The 19,707-nt window shown below is 43.5% G+C and overlaps 1 protein-coding gene and 1 long non-coding RNA gene across 5 annotated transcripts; one reads left to right on the top strand and one right to left on the bottom strand.

The window, feature by feature from the left end:
- Positions 1-1,970: 1,970 nt before the first annotated feature.
- LOC127005492 (N-alpha-acetyltransferase 30-like) lies at positions 1,971-19,547 on the top strand. Of its 4 annotated transcripts, XR_007758569.1 has the most exons (7): positions 1,971-3,225; positions 5,205-5,291; positions 5,884-6,007; positions 6,500-6,641; positions 9,414-9,472; positions 14,414-14,577; positions 16,013-19,547. XR_007758569.1 is itself a non-coding variant. In XM_050874397.1 (6 exons), the coding sequence occupies exons 1-5, from the start codon at positions 2,443-2,445 to the stop codon at positions 9,463-9,465; spliced, it is 1,188 nt and encodes a 395-aa protein (XP_050730354.1). In that variant the 5' UTR covers positions 1,971-2,442; the 3' UTR covers positions 9,466-9,472; positions 14,414-19,547. The 4 variants fall into 4 exon arrangements, 3 of the variants coding, with proteins under 3 accessions (XP_050730354.1, XP_050730356.1, XP_050730357.1); XM_050874397.1 differs by having other exon boundaries at positions 14,414-19,547; XM_050874399.1 differs by lacking the exons at positions 14,414-14,577; positions 16,013-19,547 and having other exon boundaries at positions 1,974-3,225; positions 9,414-11,047.
- Positions 10,360-14,407, bottom strand: LOC127005496 (uncharacterized). The gene is made up of 2 exons (XR_007758572.1): positions 11,452-14,407; positions 10,360-11,341 (listed from the first exon to the last, which is right to left on the bottom strand). It is a non-coding gene; the product is annotated as an uncharacterized LOC127005496 (long non-coding RNA).
- Positions 19,548-19,707: the final 160 nt, after the last annotated feature.

Raw genomic sequence — 19,707 nt, forward strand, 5'->3', positions numbered from 1 at the left:
CCCTCCCCCGCACCCACACATTTCATTAAGGGAAGGGGGGTCTGTGGGGGGGGGGGGTCCATTTTTTTAGGGCCTGGTAAAATATCACCCCTGTTGTTGTTGTTGTTGTTGTTTCCTGATATAGTTTTTCCTCTTCATTCTCCTCCTCCTCCTCCTTCCCCTGTTCTTCTCCTTTTATGGATATGTTGATGCGTAGCCTTTGAAATGGAAGCTCCTGAAGTATCTGTTATTATTGTCGTACTAAATTGTTATACGTAATGGTCTCCTTCTTCTTCTTCCCTTGCTTCTGTTTCTCATATTCTCCTCCTCCTATAGCTTTCCTTCTTCTTCGATCCCCTCTTTCCTTCACTATATCCTCCTTTTCCTCCTCCTCCGCCCTCTGCCTCGATCCCCCTCCTCCTGCTCTTAGTTTTCCCTCTTCATTTTAATTCCTCTTTCCTTCACCTCCTCCTCCTCCTCCCCCTCCCCCTGCTCTTAGTTTCCCCTCTTCATCCTCCCCTATCCTTCACATCCTCTTCTTCTTCTTCCTCCTCCTCCTGCTCTTAGTTTTCCTTCATCCTCCTCTTTCCTTCACATCCTCCTCCTCCTCCTCCCTTTCCTCCTTCTCCTAGTTTTCCCTCATCTTCCTCTTAATATCCTTCACATCCTCCTCCGGCCCCTCCTCCTGCTCCTATAGTTTCCCCTCTTCATCCTCCCCTTTCCTTCACGTCTCTCCTTAATTCCTCTTCTTCCTCCTCCTGCTCTGAGTCTAAATTTTTCCTCTTCTTAATTCTCCTTTTCGCCTTTCTTCATCTTCCTCCTCTTTTTCTTTAGCTTCTTAAAATCTTCGTTGTATTTGATATGTGGTTGCAACACTGACATTATTTACCAGTGACTCAAGAAAATTTCATCATGCTTTGTATTTGGGGATGAACGTCTGTAAATGGAGCCTTCGCGTCCGCCATGATGAACTTGCTATATTACAAATTAAGTCTTCAAGATGATGACTATACTACCTCATTAAAAAGAATATATGTAGACAGTAGCGGGCCTTTCACTGTCATATGTTAGCAGCGATCCAAAACCCAGATTATAGGCCTATCGTCGAAGGTCATCGTTATCTTCATCACCTATTATCATTGTCATATTTTACGTATTATTTTATCAGAATATCTTTGAGTTGTTGCCCGTATTGGAGGCTGTTTTTATTAAATGGTATTTTGCTTTGTTGTTTCTGTTGGTGTATTAGAAAACGGATCTTTCAAGGCAAACTCAATCATCTAATTCTGTGAAGGACCTTGACTTTGTCCACTAACACGACTAGGGACACCGTCTTGTGGTTTGCCCCATTGAAAAAGAATCTCATAATTTAGAGTATGCCGTGGAATCATATGGTTACACCTTCCTGCAATAGTGTAGCCTACAAATTAAGAATCTCTGATCAAACTCAATAACTTGGCTTATAATTATCACCTTCCAGGATGACTTCCTCTATAAATATAGGCTATCCTTGAATTGTTGGCCTTATCAAAGATAGACAACCTTTGAGTCGGTGAAACAGTAATTATTATGGACTACCTTTGCTGGAATTAATTAAGCCATGCAAAGTTGAAGACATTGATCGATGGTTTCCTACCTTAATGTACGTATATGGAACACTTAGCTAAGTTATGTAACTGGGCTGATAGGTTGATTAAATAATTATACAAGTCGAAATGGCGAACTATCAGATTGCTTGATTGGTCATTTAATTCACTGATTGATTCTGATATATTGCTTGCATACCTAGAATAAACAAAAAAAGTGCTATATTAATGGAAATGCTGATGCTGTTTATGTGTGTGAAAAGTCATGAAAAGGTGTACTGAGGTGATGTGCCACAAGATTTAGCACAGTGATGGATCTATTGGGGCCGAGATGTGGCCATGATATGCTAATGAAGGGTTATGGCGGTGGGTGAGGCACACTGGCGGGCCACGGGACGGGCAGTAGGCGAGTGGTGACAGACGAGGGGACTGGAAAAGCACATAAGAGCCATCGTGGGCAGTGCAGGCCAGGTGCAGGCGTGTGCAGGGCGTGGTGGCGGGGCAGGCCCTTCAAGCAGGCCGCCGGGTGACGTCACGCTCACCATGCTCCACACGGCCGCAAATCCATATATAAGCGCAAAGTCTGTGAAACATTTCAATATCCCTGCGAGGCCAGCGCTGGGCCGCCACAAGGCCACACGCCCTTGCTAAAATATTCCCCTGCCCCCTGGCGAGGCGTGTGAGGGTGTGTAGGGCCTTGGGGAGGGCGTGCGGGCGGCCAGTGCAGGAACCGTCCCCGGCCCAGCAGGAGGTGACGAGGCTGTCTGGCCCAAACACTGGCAGCCAGCGAGGTGGTAATGGCGTGCGTGCTGAGCCAGGCCAGGCGGGGCGTGAGGCCAGCCGCCCCCAGCCTGTGAGGCGTGGAGGCCGCGGGACCATGCGTGAGGCCCCCGTCAGGCGGGTGCTGCTGCCAGACCTCCCGCCCCTGCTGCCGTGCCACACCGTGCCCGCCCCGTCAGCTGACCTGGCCCCCGTGCACGGCGCCAGGGCCAGGACCGCCCACGCCCACGCCCACGCCATGGATAAGCGGGCCGCGGGCGAGGGTGTGGCGGAGGGCGGGGTGGCCGCCGAGCTGAGGGACAAGCTCTCCCTCAGGGGCGGCGTCAACGGCATCAAGCTGGGCACCACGGACGTCGAGGTGCACGTCCCCGCCCTCAAGTGCCGCCCCCCCGCCGTGCCCACCGTGCCCCCCCCGGAGGAGCCGTGTTCAGAGTCTAGTCAGGAGTCCAAGAGTGACCTCAATGGTGCGGTGTGCAACGGCCACACCGTCTCAGAGGCCACCAGCAGCGGCAGCATTGCCGTCTCCGACACCTTTTCCCTGGCCTCGGAGCGCTCGTCGGACTCGTCGCAGTCGCTGTGCGGGGCGCGGCCCAGGACCCGACACACCTCCGGGGGCTCGTCGCAGGGCACCCAGAGCACCCCAGCGCATGACCTCAGCCTCAGCTCCGCCAGTGACAGTTTAGTGACTCCGGAAATATGCATAAGTCCCGTGCCTGCGGCGGCGGCGGTGGCGGACGACCTACAAGTGGAGTACATTAATTACGAGAACGAGTTACAAATGTCCGCCATAATGAGGCTAATCCAGAAGGACCTGTCTGAACCTTACTCTATATACACGTATAGATATTTTATACATAACTGGCCCAAGCTGTGCTTCCTGGTACGTATGTGTTGGTGGGCGGCGGTGTGTTGCGCTTATCTTGTGTTGCGGGTGTAGGTGTGTCCCTGGCCAGGTCGTCCTTGGGGTGGTGCCCGGGCCTGGCTGGGCAGCGGTGCTTGCCGGACCCCAAGATGAAGAGGACGTCACGCTGCCCTGGATCTTCCCTGTGGCGGCACTGTGTGTGTGTGTGTGTGTGTGTGTGTGATATGATTCATAAAGTAGTATTGCTTATTCAGTTTATAAGTTTAGGTCTTTATTTTCCCTAATGAGGTTGGACTGGTTATAAGTCTCCCACAGTCATATACTCTCTCCCCCCAGATGTTCATCCTTCTCATATCTTCCTCCACACACCCTCTCCAGGTCATCTTCAGTCTTCCAGCTGGTCTCCTCCCTTCTACCTCCACCTCTGCAGCTCTTCTTAGTATACGCTCATCCTTCCTCCTCTTGACATCCCCTCACCACCTCAACCTTTGCCTGCTCAGCACTTTCAACACGTCTTCCACGCCACACCTTATCACCTCCATTTGATATCCTGCCCTCCCATCTCACACGCCCATGTATCTCAGCAATCTGCAGTCACTGCTCCTCATTGTCCTCTCCAACTCTTTGTTGGTCATGTTTATGTTCTGGACAACATCACTGGTCTCACACATGCACAGTAGATATTTACCCTACTCCTTAATGATATTTTTCTGCTGACCAGCAAGTTTGATCACTATTTTATCCATGCAGCTGCTATTCTTGTTCTCACTGCTGTCTGCTCAAACCTCACACGACAACATCTCTCCCAAACAGCAGAATGGTCCACCACTTGAAGGCTACCTCCATCTACTTCCATTGTCTCCTCCTCCCTCCTCTGTTTCCTGTCCCCTCTCACACACTGGGCACCTGTAATTCACCCCTGCTTGATTTAGCTTCCTCAGTCTTGAGCATCTCTTGTGGCATGACTTCCCACATCCAGTGTCCTGCTTTGTCATTTTCACAGCATCATCATAATTCTTTAGAGGTTTGGTAGTATGAATTTACTATACACTAGTGGAGTATGAGGAAGTCTTTGGCTGTTGCAGGTTTGATTGATGTCTTGGGTGTTTCCTCAGACCAGTTATGTTGTGAGAGAGGTGTTTCAGACACTAGGTTGGCCTTAGAAAAATGTTCAAATTTTAAAACAGGAAAATTTATTGGAAAGATATAACTTGCTCAAAATGTGATTTTGTAATATTTTTGTCTTTTATATTTTTATTCATGACCTCAAGAGTTTTCTTAGGTACCTAGTTGCTATTTATAAGCAGCTTGTCAGTTTAGTCAATCTTGAGTTGTTATTTACCAAGTAGCTGGGCCTATAAGCCATGCCTAACCACACCATATGAAGGAGCTTTGACCCCACTTGTCCCCCCTACCTTTTATGGGAGGGTCTTTGCACTGTCCTCCTACTATCATCAAGGGGACTTGCCACTTTCTTAAAGCACATGAGAAATTGATCTACTTTGGAAAAGTTTTTTTTTTCTAGCAACCTGCTTGGGGATCAACCCCAGGCCATTGAGACATGAGGCAGTCACAAGCATTAAGCCAAAGGGTGCCCCACAGCTTAAGGCCCTCAGTCATTATCTGCATCACCGGCCATTACACCTCTGCCTCCACCCACCCTGTGGCTAGAACAGTTTCCGGTCTGCTTGATGTACAATGATGTAAATATCCAATATTCAGGGAGCACTGCTCAGTAAATAGTCGGTCCGTTTTTCATAAATACCTAATGCATCAAGATCAGGTTGGAGAAGGTGAAGATTGTATCTCCCACATATATTTCATTATTATGATGCCCATGGTGTCTGTAGTTTTTTTGGCATCCTGCTGGTCAGTCCCAACCAGTACAGGGGTCCCCCTTATTTGGCACCAATATAGAAAAAAATGATTCAGCAAAAACTAACCTATTGGAATATTATATAACTGGGTTTGATGAATACTTGAGCAGTCTTTTTCAGAGACAGATTGTCCATATCCGGGTAAAGTATGATGCTCTTCCACATGACAGTTTTCTTCACTGGAAAACAGCTACAAAAGAACTACCGGTATATATAGTAAACTTGTTGAAGAAGTTGTGCAGTGTTGTCACTCAAATGTACATTGCTCCGCTGACCTAACCTATTTATATCTATTTATAAACGTACAGCAGTTGCTCCAATCTCAATATGTCCGTGATGAGGACATGAGATTGTTTAGGTAAAATTTGAGGCTTCTCCAGGTGTGGTGTATTCTTCACTAGGGAGGGAGCAGGGGTTGGCAGGACATTTGACATTACCAGCACTAAGTTTTAATCATGGAATGATTAAGCAACTGTAAACATACAGTATATGGTAGCATGTGATAGGAAAGTTCTTTTGATACAGGAATGCATTATCAAAGTAGATAACTTGGAAAGGAAGGAATGTAAGCAATTTTTTTTTATTTCAACCTTATTTTTTATTTTTCTACCAAGGATTAATTTTTGGGGTATTATTTATATAAAGTAGTTGCTTAAGTTTGACAGGTGTTGATGGAACATTGTTAGTCTCAAAATAAGTTTTGTGTATATACTGTAGCCCAAGGTAACATTCAGAGGTAGGAACAGTCAGCTCAGGCAGGGCCGTAATAGCTCCTCTCTGAGTGTTGTGTGTGCTCCAGGCTGTCTCAAACGGAGAGGTGGTGGGGGCCATCGTCTGTAAGCTGGACGTGCACAAGAAAGTCACGGTCCGGGGCTACATTGCAATGCTTGCCGTCGATCACAGGTTTCGCAAAAGAAAAATTGGTAAGTAGAAAAGGAAACATGCTGTGTATTAATTTTGCTGTCATTCAGGTTGGAATAGACACAGTAAATGCTATCATCAGATTTTTATATGTCATATTAGTATTTATTAATAGTTATGTTGCTAGTTTGGCTTTTCAATTCCATTTTTGGGAGGGAGGAAGTTAGAGGTGTTGGAATTTTACATATTACACATTACAAATTCAGTCATAAAAATCATATAAAAAATCAACAAAACCAACAAACCACACCTTGTAAAACAGGTCAAAAATGCCAAATCAACTACATTGTTGTTGGTGGAGTCTATTAAGATGTTTAAGAAAATCAGGCATATATAACCTTGGTGTAATTTTCAATACAATATACCAGTAATGCATAAACCACCAAATATTAGTTGTGAATAGCATTTAATCTAGTAGAAGGTGCTTAAAGTGTAGTAAAAGGATGTGAATGAATGTCAATTATTTTTCCTGACCTGAACCTCATTTCCTTCAGGGTCAAACTTGGTGCAGAGAGCAATCCGTGCCATGGCCACCGACGACGCTGACGAGGTTGTGTTGGAGACGGAGATCACCAACAAGCCGGCTCTCAGGCTGTACGAGAACCTGGGCTTCGTCCGCGACAAGAGACTCTTCCGGTAGGTTGTTTCACTGATGCTCGTGGTTAGGGCCATATTACTAAACATTTTGTCTCCCAAGTTCACATATTTGACAAGGCTTTCGTAGGAGTTTTGGGCATTTCCAGGAGTAGTTTTATGACCCTGGTGGTAGTTTGACCCTTCTTCTGTACCGTGAACCTAAAGAAACACTCCTTAGAACCCGATTGATCCCCTCTTTGACCTTTAGAAATAGTTGGTGAGAAGCGAAAGTGTCTTGTAAAACCAACCTTAGGCTTAACACTCCTCTTTCTTCTTGTACTTTTTTTCTGCTTTTTCTTTTTTCTTGTCTTATATTTTTTCTTTTTCTTCATCTTTTTTTCTTCTGCTTTTGCTTTTTCTTCTTTTTCCTCTTCTTTTTTTCTTCCTTTTCTTCTTTTTCTTCTTCTTAACACTCCTCTCTCATCACAGGATATTTTGCACCTTATTTATGTCTCTCTTTGTATTAAGAAAAAAATCAAACTCTTGCTTACGTTCTCATTTCTGTTTAGGTGTATGTATTATTTAAACCACTCTACATATCAACTGTTTAGGTGTATGTATTATTTAAACCACTCTTTACATATCAACTCTTCCTCTTCATTTAACATCCTTATTTTCCCTTATGGGGTTGGACAGGCTATGAGATTGTTTAGGCATCATTCTTTAACATTTCTCAAGTATAATTCAGAGTAACCAGAAGCATACCATCAACATTCCTTCCTCTGATAATTCCTTGTATCCGTCCTTTCTTCTTTTTATTAGTACTTTCTTTTAATTTCTCACATACTCATCCTTATATCAACCTTTGCCCAGATAATTAAACTTCTCTTGGTATGTTGCTGTATGTTATGTAGGTATGTTGTATGTTGCTGCTGCTGCTCTTGTATGTTGTCAGTAAGTTGTGTGTGGTTGTATGTTGTCAGTCTGTTGTGTCTGGTTGTATGTTGTCAGTATGTTGTGTCTGGTTGTATGTTGTCAGTATGTTGTGTCTGGTTGTATGTTGTCAGTATGTTGTGTCTGGTTGTATGTTGTCAGTATGTTGTGTGTGGTTGTATGTTGTCAGTATGTTGTGTCTGGTTGTATGTTGTGTGGTTGTATGTTGTCAGTAAGTTGTGTCTGGTTGTATATTGTAAGTTGTGTCTGGTTGTATGTTGTCAGTATGTTGTGTGGTTGTATGTTGTCAGTATGTTGTGTCTGGTTGTATGTTGTCAGTAAGTTCTGTCTGGTCTCTCTGATATGAAGGTCCTTTGTTACTTATTTATGGAAACAGGAAGTGGTTGAATGTGGCACTCTGGGGAGGTGGACTATTGTATTATCCACACGGGAAATGAAGTTCGGCAATTGTTATAGATGTTTATTTTTCATGATTTTCTTACAGATGTTTAGATACTTATTATAGAAGTCTAGTTTGCATGAAAATATATGTAGATGAAGCTCAGATGGGCTCATTTTCATTTATTTATTTATCTTTATTTATTTACATATTTTTTTACGTTTTGGTGTAAGAGGTTGGGTGGGTTTTGTGATGGTTAGGTAGAGGTAGTTAAGTAGATGACCTGGCAACCCTCCCTTATCTATTTTTTTACATTTTGGTCCATAAGGTTGAGTGGGTTTCATAAGGTTTAGGTAGAGGTAGTTAAAGTAGATGAGCTTGGACTAACACACAAACATACAGAATCAGACACTACTTCGATATCCTCCCTCATCTATTTTTTTACATTTTGGTACATAAGGCTGGGTGGGTTTCATGATTAGGTAGAGGTAGTAGTAGTAGTAGTTGTAGATGAGCCTCGGCTGACACACACATACACACACACACGGATCTAGACACTACCTGGCAACCCACCCTCATCAAGGACTTGGCCAGGAATTGTAATGCTGCAGTGACTGGGCCAAGCGGGTTTGTGGTGTGCAAGAAACTGCTTATCTGTATTCATACCATGGGTCATACTTTACACACTTGTGCTTTCCAGGCTCACACTCATAGCTGTATTTTTTCTTTCTTTTTAGTGTAAAGGAAACCACTCAAGGGCAAAAAAAGAAAACGATTATGAAAAAAAAGTCTAAATTACTGCTCCTATAAAAAAAGAGTATGAGGAATGGCAAAAAGAGAGGTCAATTTCAGGATTATTACTTTTTTTTAAGAGTAGAGGAGGGAGTCATATCCAAGACCTAAGTTGTTATGTTGATAGCTCCTCTGAACTGTTTAATGTATTCAGTATCCAGAGTGAGGAAACCAGAGATAGATAGATAGCTGATGGATAAGCTAGATGTGAATGGGGAAGAGACAAAAACTGTACAAGGACATTAGTGTGAGGAATGCTGCTTTTAGTGGCTCAAGTGTGCTCTGTGTTAAGAGTGAAGACAAGAAGGAAGGAGGAGAGGAAGGGTAATGACAGGAAGAAGGTATTGATAAAATGTGAATGCTTTAACAAGGTAGAGAGACACACAGTTTTTTTTTTTTTTTTTTTTTTTTTTTTTTTAAGTGGAGGAGACAGCTCAAGGGCAAAAAAAAGAGAGAAAAAAAAAAGAAAGAAACAATAATGGGAAAAAAAGCCCGCTACTCGCTGCTCATGTAAAAGAGCAGAGAAGTGGCCAAAAGATAGGTCAATTTCGGGAGGAGAGGCGTCCTGATACCCTCCTCTTGAAAGTCAGGGTTGTGTGCTGAAGGGACCAGGAACACAGGAACAAGTGAGAGGGGAGTGAGTGGGGTCTGAGCAGGGATGTTGTTTGCTGCCTTGCCATTCCCTCACCGGTGTTCTCTCGTTGCAGGTACTATCTTAACGGGGTGGATGCACTGCGGTTGAAGCTGTGGCTCAGATAAGATCAAGGTACCTGACCCATGTTCCTCCTTGTGCATGCCTTGGCCTCCTGTACCTCTTCTATCTCTTGCCGTGGTGAAAGTAGTTGTTTACTCTGTTGTTCATTCATATTCTCTGCCTCACCTTCATGGGACTGTACATAGTGTATATTCAGGTCAGTGTCAGATGTACTACAGAGTTTGTCCAGGGTGTGATTTGCAACTACTGAAAACATACAACTGAAAAAAAATGAGTGGTGACTTCTTTTATCATTATTATTATTATTATCATATCATTATCATTATTATTATTACTATCATTATTATTATTATTATTATTATTATTATTATTATTATTATTATTATTATTATTATTATTATTATTATTATTATTATTGTTCTGAAGGATACATGTATCTGTATAAAAATTAATATCAAAAGAGGAGGTTGAGATGAGAGACTGGTCATCCCTTATCTGTTGTCCCTGACACAGTTCTCTAAACGGTAACACAGGCCATGTTTTTCCCTCTCTCCCAGCCCCTGCAGAAAGTGGGGTAACCTCTAGTAATGGTAGTGACTTTATTATTATTATTATTATTATTATTATTATTATTATTATTATTATTATAACAACCACCCTCCATATTGAGACTGTTGACTTGGTGATTATTATCAGTCCTGATAAGTAATACCATCTGTTATCATCATCTCTGTAACTCATCATCAAAGTTGTAACAAATCAAACCCCCACAGACCCTTCAAATTTAAAAATGTTCTCAAAAGTTTTTAGACTAACATGTAATGAATTGGTAAATGTGTAGATTAATCTCACAGCAAAGCTAAGTGTGTGTTCATAGTTCAGCTCACACTTGTGGCTCTGATTCTGTTGGGCATTATTACAACGGAGGCATTATCAAGTAACTTGGTCTGGCTGCAGGGAGAAGTTGCTAGCACAAAAGACTCTAGTGTCTGGCTTATCATTCATTTCTCTTATGGTCATGTCTGCTTAGTTTCTTATGCATCTACACCTCATACTGTTTTATTTTATGTCAGCACAAGACTTTTTGAACTATTCAAGAACTACTTTTATCTAATTACTTCTTAGTTTTTATCATGACTGCAGGCCATTTGTCAATGGTCTTACTGTTATTCACTGCGAAGTAGTCTCACACTTGTTTGTTAGTGACGTGGTTCATCAGGAGGCTGGGTGGTGTGGCCTCACCTGTCCTGGTGAGCCCAGCGCATACCAGCAGCCAGACCAACTTATGGGCCTGAAAGAACCCTTTCCCTGAGCAAGGCATGCTGTGCCGGGTCAGTCCTTGGATGGCCAGCTTATTGAGAGGCCTCACCTACCTCCCTTCAGTACAGTCTGAGTGTCTCGCAGGGTCTGTGGGTGTAGTGATTTGGTCTCCTGTCTGGTGCCCAACACTGATGCAAATGTTGGCAAACTGACCTGTGGGATAATTTACACTTGCCTTAAAACTCTTCATGAAGTGAAGAAGTGAATTTTTAGAAGATAAAAGGATGAAATATTAGAATGATAATCTTAAGAATGTTGCTTTATTTTGCTGTGCACTGTTATGGAATAAAATTTTATTTGAACTTGTCTAGCTCCTAATTTGTTGTGTAATAAAGTACAGACCAGACAAATTGCTTTTCCTCATAGACTTAGTATAAATTATGCTCAGTCTTGTTTTGCCTCCATGAAAAGCACCAAGTAAACATATGACGTGCTGTTCACATGACAGTTGTTGCTCATGGGAGGGAGGGGCTGCCTCAGGGCCTTGGCTGTTTCATGGACTTGGCAGTCCTTATCCACAAAGCCTCATAACTAAAGATAAGGCCATCCTTTGGATTATGAACTCAAAAGTTTGGAAAGTAAAGGCTGGGCTGGTGCAGGCTACAAGACTCAACTGGCTCCCCTCAGCACTGGCAGGTCTTGTAGCCTCAGGCAGGCAGTCACTAAGTGGGGGAAGAGTGCACGTCTTCCACCGCAGCAAAGCTCTGGACAGGCAGTTAAGCCTCTGAAAAGTCACTTTTCCTTCATCTAGAAAAAGATATTGAATTTTTGCAAACATATTGAAAGACAGTTACTCCCTATGATAAGCTGAATGAGTGTTGGATTAGGGTATTCAAGAAAACGGTACGTATCTGAATTGAAATAGGCAATGAAATTATCATTTTAGTTCACCGGTACGGAATCTGAATCCCGAGTTCCTTTTAAAGTACCAAGTTTCACTTTATAATCCAAATCCTGAAGGTGTTTTCATTGATGGATCTGATCACTCTTAGCCCACTCCTCCTTGCATGTTTCTGCACCTTTGTTGTTTGCACAGTTGTTTACTTGCTCACTGTGGGATCACATTATTATTATTATTATTATTTATTCTTCATTGAGTACCTATCTCAAAATATACTTCACAGTACAGTACAGGTATTCACTTTGATATGCTAAGCACAGTAGTTCAGTTGGTAGCACCTTTGTATAATGCTGCCAACTGATTCAATCCTCTTCATATCTAGGCTTTTTCTGGGCTGCTGGCTGCCCCCAGGCCCTTGGTAGCATAGTGCATAACAGTGGTGGGTTTTACCAGGAAGTCATTCAACGGATTGGGCTGGCCCGCTGTGTTATGGACTCGCTCAATATGAGTATGTACCATTGTCGATATCTCTGCAGGCAGACAAAGATTTTAGTAAGTCACTTGTGCTTCCTGTCTTGCTGTATGGCTGTGAGACATGGACACTAAATAGTGACTTGGAGAGGCGTGTCGATGCCTTTGGTATCAAGTACCTTCGCAGGATCATGGGGTGTCTGGAATGATTTAGTGGTGAACCAGCGACTACCTCTGAAACTGAATGGAGGCTTGTTACCACCTTAGTCCATGAATGCCAACTCTGGCTGCATGGGCACGTGGCATGCTTCCAAGACGTTGATCCTGCTCATAGGGTTGTTTCTGTACGAGACAACCCTGAGTGGAGGAAACAAGGGGGACACCCACGTAACTCATGGCTGGAGCAAGTTAATTGATCCTGCCAAGAGTGGCTTGGAATGGGAAGGGTAACTGTGTGTAGACTTGCTCAGAGGGACTGTCGGGGGTGGAGGCGGTAGGTGAGTGAAGCAACGTCCCCCCTGGTGTATGTTCCTGTTAATTTAGTTAGTAGTAGATAATGAAGTGTTTAGTATGAGGATTTTTTACAGGCTTTCACATGCCATGTCCCTACTCTGGCCTCTCATGCCAGCTGAACCCACTGTTGTCAACACATCAAAGCCTTGCAGCTCTGATCAGCAGGTTGGATGTGGTCTTAACTGCCATATGAAAATCTGATGCCATTCCTCCTGAATGTTAAATGTGGCTGTCATCCCTACCCAGAAAGGGAAAAGGGGCCATCAGGACTGGAACAACTACTGCAGTATTAACTTGCTCAGTGTGCCAGGCAATGTGTTTGCCCCTCTATTGCTTATGCAGATTTGCAGTCAACTACTGAGATCACAGACCTGAGCAGTCATGATTCATGCCTGATAAATCATCAACAGACTGTATCCTATTGCTTCGCTTACCGGTGGAGCGCTGTCATGAGTTTTGAAAGGGATGCTCGGTCTATATTGATCTCAAGAAGATGTTTGATTGAGTCCATTGTGAGGCAGTCTTGGATCTCCTGTGACTCTGCGGGATTCCTGGAAAGATTGATTGGCCTCTACTGTAGGACAGAGAGTGCTGTAAAGTGTGGGAAGGGGCCCAGCTTCTTTTCTGTGAATGCAAAAGTGGGGCAGGGCTGTGTCCTTGCCCCATCACTTGTGTGGACTGGGTATTAGGCAGAGTTGTGGGCCAGTTATTGTGGAGTACTTGTTGGCAATGCCAGGGTCCTTGATCTTAGATTTGCTGGTGATGCAGTAATCCTTGCGGAGTCGCTTGAGATTTGATGACTCGAGGCACTGCACAAGAAGGCAAAGCCATTAGGACTTTGGGTTCCTGGGCCAAGGTACAGGTGTTTGGAGGCATACTAGATGAAACGATATGGACTGTTCATGCATGTGGCGAGGACATTGAGTTCTTGGAAAATATCACACACCTTGGTAGTGTAGTGCAAAATAAGAGTGGGTCATGTCTAAAGTCTTCTGGCAAGTTGGCTTGGCTTATGGTATGATGAACTTGCTAAGCACAAATATATGTGTAGAAGGATGAAGATCTGGATCTTCAAGTCGTTTGTGCTCCTGTCTTACGTTATGGATGCAAGGCATGGATACCTCTGGTAACTAAAAGTTCACAGAATCATGGGATATTGCTGGAAGGACTGTGTCAAATTGGCAGTTATTCTTTGAGACTGAACTGAGGCTCATTACTTTCATGGTCCTTGAACACCAACTCTTGAATACAAGGGCACGTGCCATGCTACCCAGAAGTTGGCCCTGCTCACCAGGTTGTTTCTGCAAGTAACAACCCTACAAAACAACCCTGAGTGGAGGAGGTTAAGGCAGTGTTTATAAATGTTGTGGCTAGAGTAAGTTAATGGGTCCTGTTGGGACGTGTTGGGTATGGGAAAAGCACTGGCATGGAGACTTGCTCTGAGGGTCTCCCAGGGATGATATAGTGATTGAGCACCCTCTATCCCACCCCCCCATCTGTTGTACTCCCCTGTTGATTAATGAGAGGTTACTGCATCAAAGAAGTGCCAGGACGTCATAGGACAGGCGTGAAGAGACATTGTTAAAATATCCACAAGAATTAGTTCTGAAATTTATTGCGTATATGTTTTACAGATGTTTACAGAAGTATTTCATGAGCAAATCACAGTTTTTGTTCCATTCACCAAATACAGCATTTCCATTAAAAATCAATTTGTATGAAGAAAACAGCACAGAAGCATGATGTCCTTGGGTGTGCGCCCTGTGCTGCCTTGTGTGTCAAGGGTGAGACTTCATCCTACTTGTTAGGTCTCTCCACACAGTAAAACAGTTTCCCTTGTTTTCCAGACTACTAAGTGTGTGTGTGTGTGCATACATGTGTGTGTTGGTCCTAAAATTTGAGCTGGGCAGAGCTGTGCCATCGCCCTGCCCCTCCCTGCCCTGCCACACCGTGCCACGCCACGGCAGAGAACTCCCTGCAGTGGCATATGGTTACCACGCGTGATCTGAAGGTTTGGTTTGTGCTCATACAGATTGGAGTCTGATCTAAGTCACATATTTCTGTTCTTAATTTTTAGTATTCTCTTTGATTTGCATGAAAAAAAAAAAAAAAAAAGTCCTTGTCTCTGATGGGATGGTTCAGGCTGATTGCTAGACTTCAGAAAGGCATTTTTTTTTCATACTAAGTCAACTTCTCTGCTGTGAATGTTAATCTGGCATCAACTGGTGACTGCCGGCTGAATACCATGCAGTGTCCAAGTGTAGGCCGGGTGATGCACGCAGAGTTTAGTAAGCAGTTTCACCCTGAGGAAACACCATGGCTGAGAGACAGGCTGTGGAAACATGAACACATTTAGATACATTTATTGAAGAACATGGTGGGACGTGGGGTTAGTAATGATGGTAGTAATCTTATTAATTGTAAACCCTCAATTTAATGAACTGGCAATAGGAGGATACCGTCAGGATGGCCAGTCTGTTCACTTAAGCTGGATCTGTCCCGGCTGTGGCTGGATCTCTCGCCGAGTAAGGAAGGTCGCTGCTGCTTGCCTGTTGGCTGGCATCTCTGTCACCCATCACTGGCTTAAGTTCAGAAAATATTAACATTTCTTTACTTAGCTCATCTGTTGGACAAGATAGGTAAATATTGTCAATGCCATTGGATTAAGTAGTGATTTTACAACCATCACATGATTTTCAAAATTTGTTAGTGTAAAGAAGAAGTAACTATGGTGAGCAGAAGTTAGAGAATAACATTTAATGTTTATACCACTTTTACAAATCCTTTCTCGTCTCCTCTTATATTTCACTTCATCTAAAATCTGATCGTACCATTGTATTCAGGAGGATTTTATGTCCTAGAACAAACTTTATTCTAAAATTGATTGTTATTGTTGCAAATAGTAAGTAAAGAGTGGTATAAATATTAAATGTAATTCTGACACACCTTGATAACTATTTTTCACCCTAATGAGTTTTGAACATGATGTTATGGTTGTACAATCTCTGCTCAGTCTAATGGGACCAACAATATTTACCTATTTTGTATAAAAGAATATGCATGTTTTCTAAGCCTGGGCTGGTGTGTTGGGCGAGGGAGGTGTCAGGCGCCTTGCCGCCAACCACCAATCAGCAGCATCCCTACTTACTCGGCTGTGAGCCAGGGAGCCAGCCTCAGGGGATGGACTATATTAAGATAAATCACCAGAAATGAGTAACATTCATGTAATGAATGAAAAAATATAGCGGAGGTTCTTAGTTGAATGCTAATTGCTATTCATTTACAAATTCTGATGTCTACCTCTGGAACTTCCACAAGAGAATACCTACAAGTCTCCTTTCACTCTTGTCTGCAGACTTATCTCTCTACACCTTCAATTTCCTCTTGGAAATAATGCTTCTTCAGTTTTTCTACCATCTCATTGTCCACACTTCTCCCTCCTGCAGGCTGTCCCCTGGACTGCCCACATGCTCCATTAGAGGTGTGGTAAAGATCTGGAGAATGTGCTACTTTTGTTTTGAACAAATATGAATATTTTGGAAATCAGTAGTTTTAATTGATGACAAATTTTCAAGTTAACTAACCCTGCCAAAATAACTCAACCAATGTCCCAGCCTGGCCATTTGTGGCATGTTGGCCTGGCCACCGTGGAGGCAGTGGACATAAACAATGACACATCCTCCGACCTGCGCTCATTAACTTCCATATACTCTTATGAAAAACTCTGAAATCCACATTTTAGTTATCCATTGAGTTACTTGAACCTATTCCTAAGGTGAGAGGAAAGTGGATGGTTGTGTTGAGATAATGTTCAGTACACATGCCAAATCTTCACCAGGAGTGTTGGCTTTATAGCCTCAGTCAAGTAAAAAATACACAAAATCTTGAAAAAATCCTTACTTTTACTGTTACTAATATCAGTCTTGAATTCAAGCTTTTACATTTATAAGTTTGGTAGGCAAAAGTACTAACACTTACCACTTTGTTACCCTAACCCATCTTACTCTGCACATGTAGAGGATCACTTCCTGCTGCTTCACCACCCTGGTGTCCTCCCCTTTTGGAAATGAACAGTGTGGTGACGTGTTACTTTCAGCCTCCATTGAATTAAGGGTTTACTTTAGTGCTGGGCTGAGTACTTTGAGCAATTGTACATGGCAGACCCTGCTAGTGAGCAGCTTCAAACAGCTGGGCTACAAATAGTGGATGCTAACTCACCCACTGCCAAGCCCCACCCTCTCCTGGTAATGTCAGAGGCTGTGATAAGGCAGAGGAACGGAAAGGCAGCACAGTACAACTGCAGGTGATGTCTGGATGACTGGCATGGCCCTCAGTGTTATGTACTCACTCAGCTTACATGTATGGCGTTATCAATACCTGTCTGAAAGACAAAGATTCAAATCTTAAAAGTTGCCTGTGCTCCCTGTCTTTATGGATGTGAGACATTTACACTAAATAGGGACTTGAAAAGGCAAATTGATGCCTTTGGTAATAAGTATTCGACAGAGTCATGGGGCATTGCTGGAATGATGTAGTGTCACTTCAGTGATTACTCCAGGTCACAATTGAGGCCTGCTATCTGCATAGACCATCAGTGCCAACTCCTGCCAAATGGGCACGTGGCACATTACTCAGCCTTGTTCACTGGGTTGTTCCTGTAAGAGACAATCCTGTGTGGAGACAGCCAAGGGGACACCCACAACACTTGTGGCTTCAAGTTGATTAATCCTGCCTTGAGTTACTGGGGAAGGGAAGGCAGCCGGCACAGAGACTTGCTCAGGGGAATGGCATTGTAGGACAGGCAAGGCAACGTGCCCCTAAGTGTCTGCTCCCCCCGATTGATTGGTTTAGTAGTGCACGTTAAAGCAAGGATTGCGTTGTTACCAAATTATTACATAGCTTGGTTTTGGGCAGCATATTTGCTTTTTCAAACCTCAATAAGAATTTTTGACGGTCATTGGATTTTCCCAGTTTTTGCTAGATGCCATCCAGTGTGTGGAGAATGAATATACTGTAATGTTTTGGTATCTGTTGATACCAAAACAACACATCTGCTGAAATCCTTGAGGCCAATTTTGAGCAAAATAATACCCTAACTGAAATGATGTGGATGTTCCAAAAGTCATTGTTGGGGAGGGAAAGACTGAATATGCTGTTGTAAAATTCAGCCAATGTTTTTTTAAGTAGTCAGGACAATGAGTTGAATTAACAGCATATCTTAACTCCTCCCACCCCTGTTGCCAGCAGTGTGGTGGGAGGAGGGTACAGAGCTGCAGTGACAGAGCCGTAGCAGAGTGGCAAGATTCAGGGACAGTAGTGACTTGTTGATTGTTTTTGATGTATGTATTAGAGGGAGAGTTTAGACAAACATGTAGTGCATCAGCAGGAATCAGGGAGAACTGTTGCTGTTTTCTTATGTTATGTAATGAAGCTTGGGCCCTGAGCTGCTGTGTGTCAGGAGGGTTGAAAGCTTCATAGCTGCACCAGGGAGTGTCAAAAAGGTAGTGATGGACGCTGGAAGAGGACAATGTAAACATGCATAATTGATGGATAAAGGTCTCACTCTTCACATTGATATCATAAACCAGCCTTGAACACCCAGTCCATACCCAGCAATGACTAACAAGATCTAACCTTTCCCAGCATCCACCCATCACATGTAACCCGAGTTGGAGTGTTTCTCGCTTGGATTGGGCAACGATATAAACTGTATGGAGGTGATGAGGCTTAGTCCATGTTCTTAGACATATCGCTCTCCCATGATAGCTATTTTCTAAGCTCAAAGAGAAGATTAACTGGATTTTCATGGGTCAGTTATCCTGATCAAGGTGCATAAGCTGGGTAAAACTATCACCAGGATCACAAAACAGTCCATGAGAAGCCCAGCATCTTCTACGATAGGCTTTTCAAACAGGCAAACTGAGGTGCCGATACGTTTAAGAACATTTCAACATCAATGTGAACAGACTATAAATGAGGCCGCCACATGTGTGGTGCATCCAGACTAGTAGGGATGCCAGCCGCCGCCTCAACCATCACCCCAAACATGCAAGGTAGAGCTCAGAAGTGTACATAGTCAATACACTCGCACACAGACACTGCGCACACACACACACACACACACACACACACACTAGTAGTAGCCTTGCCAGCACCCTTCAGAGGTGTGTGGGGGTGCCATATAACAGCCCTCTCACCATTCCTACCTCGCCCCTCCCCTGCCCCCTCCCTGCTGTGTCCCCCACCTCCTGGCACTCCATAGAGGAAGTAGTGCCATGGGCCTCATCAGCTACCCAAAGAACAGGCCGTGCCCCCAATACTTAGGTTATTGCTGCCTTTGGAGAGAATGAAGAAAAATACAAAAATGTGTGACGCTGTAGAATTGCATAATTACAAGTAGTGAAATATTATGTTACCGAGCTGATTGGTGATGCAAAACAATAATTAATAATGTGCCATGAATACATTACGTTGCATTGTTTGTGGTTAGCAGTTTGTGCAGTGCTGGCGGATGAGAGGGAGGGAGAGAGAGAGCAAGTATGAAAGAAAATGTAAGCAAGCTACAGAGTGAGTGGCTGTATGAGAGGCAGGAGTACATGAGTTGCCTCACTCACAGGGTCAATATTGTATATTAATAACTTAACAGAAGCTTTTACTGTGCAAAATGAATGCTAATTTTTTAACAAATCTTCCCTCTTGATTTTATGATTTGTACAAGGACGCCAAAGTGTCCGAGCTGTGAGTGAGCGTGTGCGTGAGAAGAGACATTGTCGGCCGCCCGCTCCCTCACTCTGTCTTGTCATATAGTAACGTGTTCATGAGCATCGCATTAAGGTGTGTTCTAGGGTGTGTTTGGTCACCACACGTCAGCCAACACTGGTGGAGCGAGGGAGCCAGTGGTCATGGCTGAGCAACACACTTAAAGATATATTTTCTCTGATATGTGTTGCACTTTAAAAGTGTAATAAAATGTACCCTTATCATCATTTGTTACAACCCTCAGGGAAGGAATGTGGCGTGAAGTGAGTTGTGGTGAAGCTGTCCTCACATTACAGGAAGGTTGGTGCTTATCATTGTGCAGTGTTCGTGGCTTGATGTGGCACGTCTTGCAGCAGTGTTGAGGAGATTTTGTAAAAACAAG

Source organism: Eriocheir sinensis, chromosome 30 (assembly GCF_024679095.1).
Source record: "Eriocheir sinensis breed Jianghai 21 chromosome 30, ASM2467909v1, whole genome shotgun sequence".
In the NCBI taxonomy this organism is placed as follows: Eukaryota; Metazoa; Arthropoda; class Malacostraca; order Decapoda; family Varunidae; genus Eriocheir; species Eriocheir sinensis.